The sequence below is a fragment of the Aplysia californica genome, unplaced genomic scaffold, assembly GCF_000002075.1.
Source record: "Aplysia californica isolate F4 #8 unplaced genomic scaffold, AplCal3.0 scaffold00047, whole genome shotgun sequence".
NCBI classification, from domain to species: Eukaryota; Metazoa; Mollusca; class Gastropoda; order Aplysiida; family Aplysiidae; genus Aplysia; species Aplysia californica.
Window position 1 is genome coordinate 1,755,864 of NW_004797317.1, and position 2,164 is coordinate 1,758,027.

Genomic DNA, 2,164 nt, shown 5'->3' on the forward strand with positions numbered 1-2,164 from the left:
CCACTCCACCCTGCGTCGCTTCTGTTTTCATTCTGACAAAAGAGCTCTGAATGAAAATAAAAAAAAGCCTTGTTCCGCAAGGATCGAACTTCTTTGGGTCAACTTCTTTTCTGAAGACTTTGTTTTCAGGGCAACCTATTTTTGGTCCAACCAGGTTAGTAGAACGGTATTATTTTATGTTGAGCAAGCAGTAGAAAACTAGAGTTATCTTGATATAACATAAGGGCACGCCATGTGCCTCCTGCACCTCTAAAACAGAACCACCCCTAAAGAGAACACTGGAGACGGAGATACAAGTACCTAAAAGCACACCCCCTCTCACGTGCGTTTGCTTATTTGTAAAGTAATACAGGTCGTATGTAGTATATAAGCTGATTTTCTGATTTGGTTTGGGTGGAAGAATGGAAATTTAGATGTCTCAAACAGTTTTATTAGATTTTTTCTCCCAGAAGCTGAGGATTTAAAAATGTAAAAACGGGAAAACGCGATCAGGGTATGATAGTATGGTGTAACACAACGTGCATGTAATGGGGACAATTGAAAGTGACAAGTTTGTTGAGTGCGCAAGCGCGATGGTACGCCACTCAGTGTGGATGAAAAACCTCGATCCAAGATCATTTGTCACATTTGGCAGTCAACCCACAGGGTATGAAATACCGATTTTCCTATTTTTTTCTTTTTCTGTGGAAAATATCTCTTCTTTCAACAAATCTCAACGACAAGATCAGTTCATTTCTTTCTTCAGTACCATTGGTAGATCCTACTGGTATTTTCTTTTCCTGTCTTGTTTCTGTGTCTATTGTATTCTATCTCAGCACTAAATAACGGTCATGTTGTCGATATGCATCTTACTCAAGGAAACAAAACTTAATCGAACCGTCTGGAATATGAGCAGTCCAAAGCCAGTTTGATGCTTGTGGTGTTAGTTAGAAAAAAAAGACGACCCGGGGGACCCCCCCCAAAAAAAAAACAACAACAAAAAACCCAAAGAAAAACAACAAAAAAAAACACACAAAAAAAACAAAAAAAAATAAACAAAAAACAAACAAACAAAAAAACAAACAAACAAACCCCACAACCCCTCCCCCCAAAAAACCCCAACAATAACAACAAAAACAAACAAAACAACCGAACTAACAACAAAAAACAACAGCAACCAAATCACTTTTCCTTTGGTTACTACCCGCAGTCCTGTCTGCCATGGTAATGCGGTGAAAGCATCCTCTACCCCGATCGATTTTAGTTGAATGCAGCCCGCTAGGTGGTGTTTGTAAGAAAAGAAACTTTAAACAAAAATGCCGGGCACTTTTAAACAAAATAACAAAAACAACATCAGCTACTATTACCAGTGGCTTCAGACGCATACGAAAGAAAGATTTTTTCACTTTTTAACACTCTTGCAAATGTTCAGGGGAATAATGGAAAGAAAGACTTTTGCTTTAAATTTGCGTGGCATCAGATCCACTCCAAGACTCCGGCGGTACACAAAAGAACCGGGGTGGGGGGAGGGGGGGAGGGGCAAAAGAAAAATGAAGGAAGGTACCAGACTGACCGATATACCCCATGAATCTTTTGTCCTGTCGTCTGAGAACTCTGAAAATAGAAATCGATTTCAATGACTGAAAAACTGAATGTGTCTTTAAACGTTCGGGTTTCTAAGGATAGAGCATGGCCTGATTTCGATCCTAGATTAGCCAATATGTTTTTATTTGTGACCTTTTATTTTCTTTCTTTCTATTTTTACTTACCTTTTTTCCTTCTTTTCTTTTTCCCCATCTTTCTTTCCTGATTTCTTTTTTTCTTGCTTTGTTTCATTCTAGCTTTATTTCTATCTTGCTTTCTCTATTTTTCATCTTTGTTTTTTTTCTTCGGTCTTTCTTGCTACTGCACGAGCAGAGTCTAATGTTACTGAAATATGCCTGCTCTCCTTATTGGACTTTTTAACTCAGATTGCATTTTTTTCTTTTTTTTTTTGTTGTTGTTGCAGATCACCAAAAATTGGAAAGAGAAGCAAGGATATGCCGGCTGCTGAAGCACCCCAATATAGGTAAGTCAGTAGTTTAGACTGCCTGTCTGTCTGCCTGCCTGCCTGTATCTTCTTCTTCTTCTTTTTCTTCTTCTTCTTCTTCTTCTTCTTCTTCTTCTTCTTCTTCTTCTTCTTCTT

The 2,164-nt window shown here is 38.4% G+C and overlaps 1 protein-coding gene across 1 annotated transcript in view; it reads left to right on the plus strand.

Moving 5' to 3' along the window:
• The window catches only part of LOC100533282 (CaM kinase II alpha), a gene marked incomplete in the record, with an annotated part of 154,372 nt that overhangs the window by 35,850 nt on the left and 116,358 nt on the right, over window positions 1-2,164 (plus strand). The window contains 1 exon segment of the mRNA NM_001204585.1: window positions 1,988-2,046. Coding sequence (NP_001191514.1) covers window positions 1,988-2,046 — 59 coding nt within the window.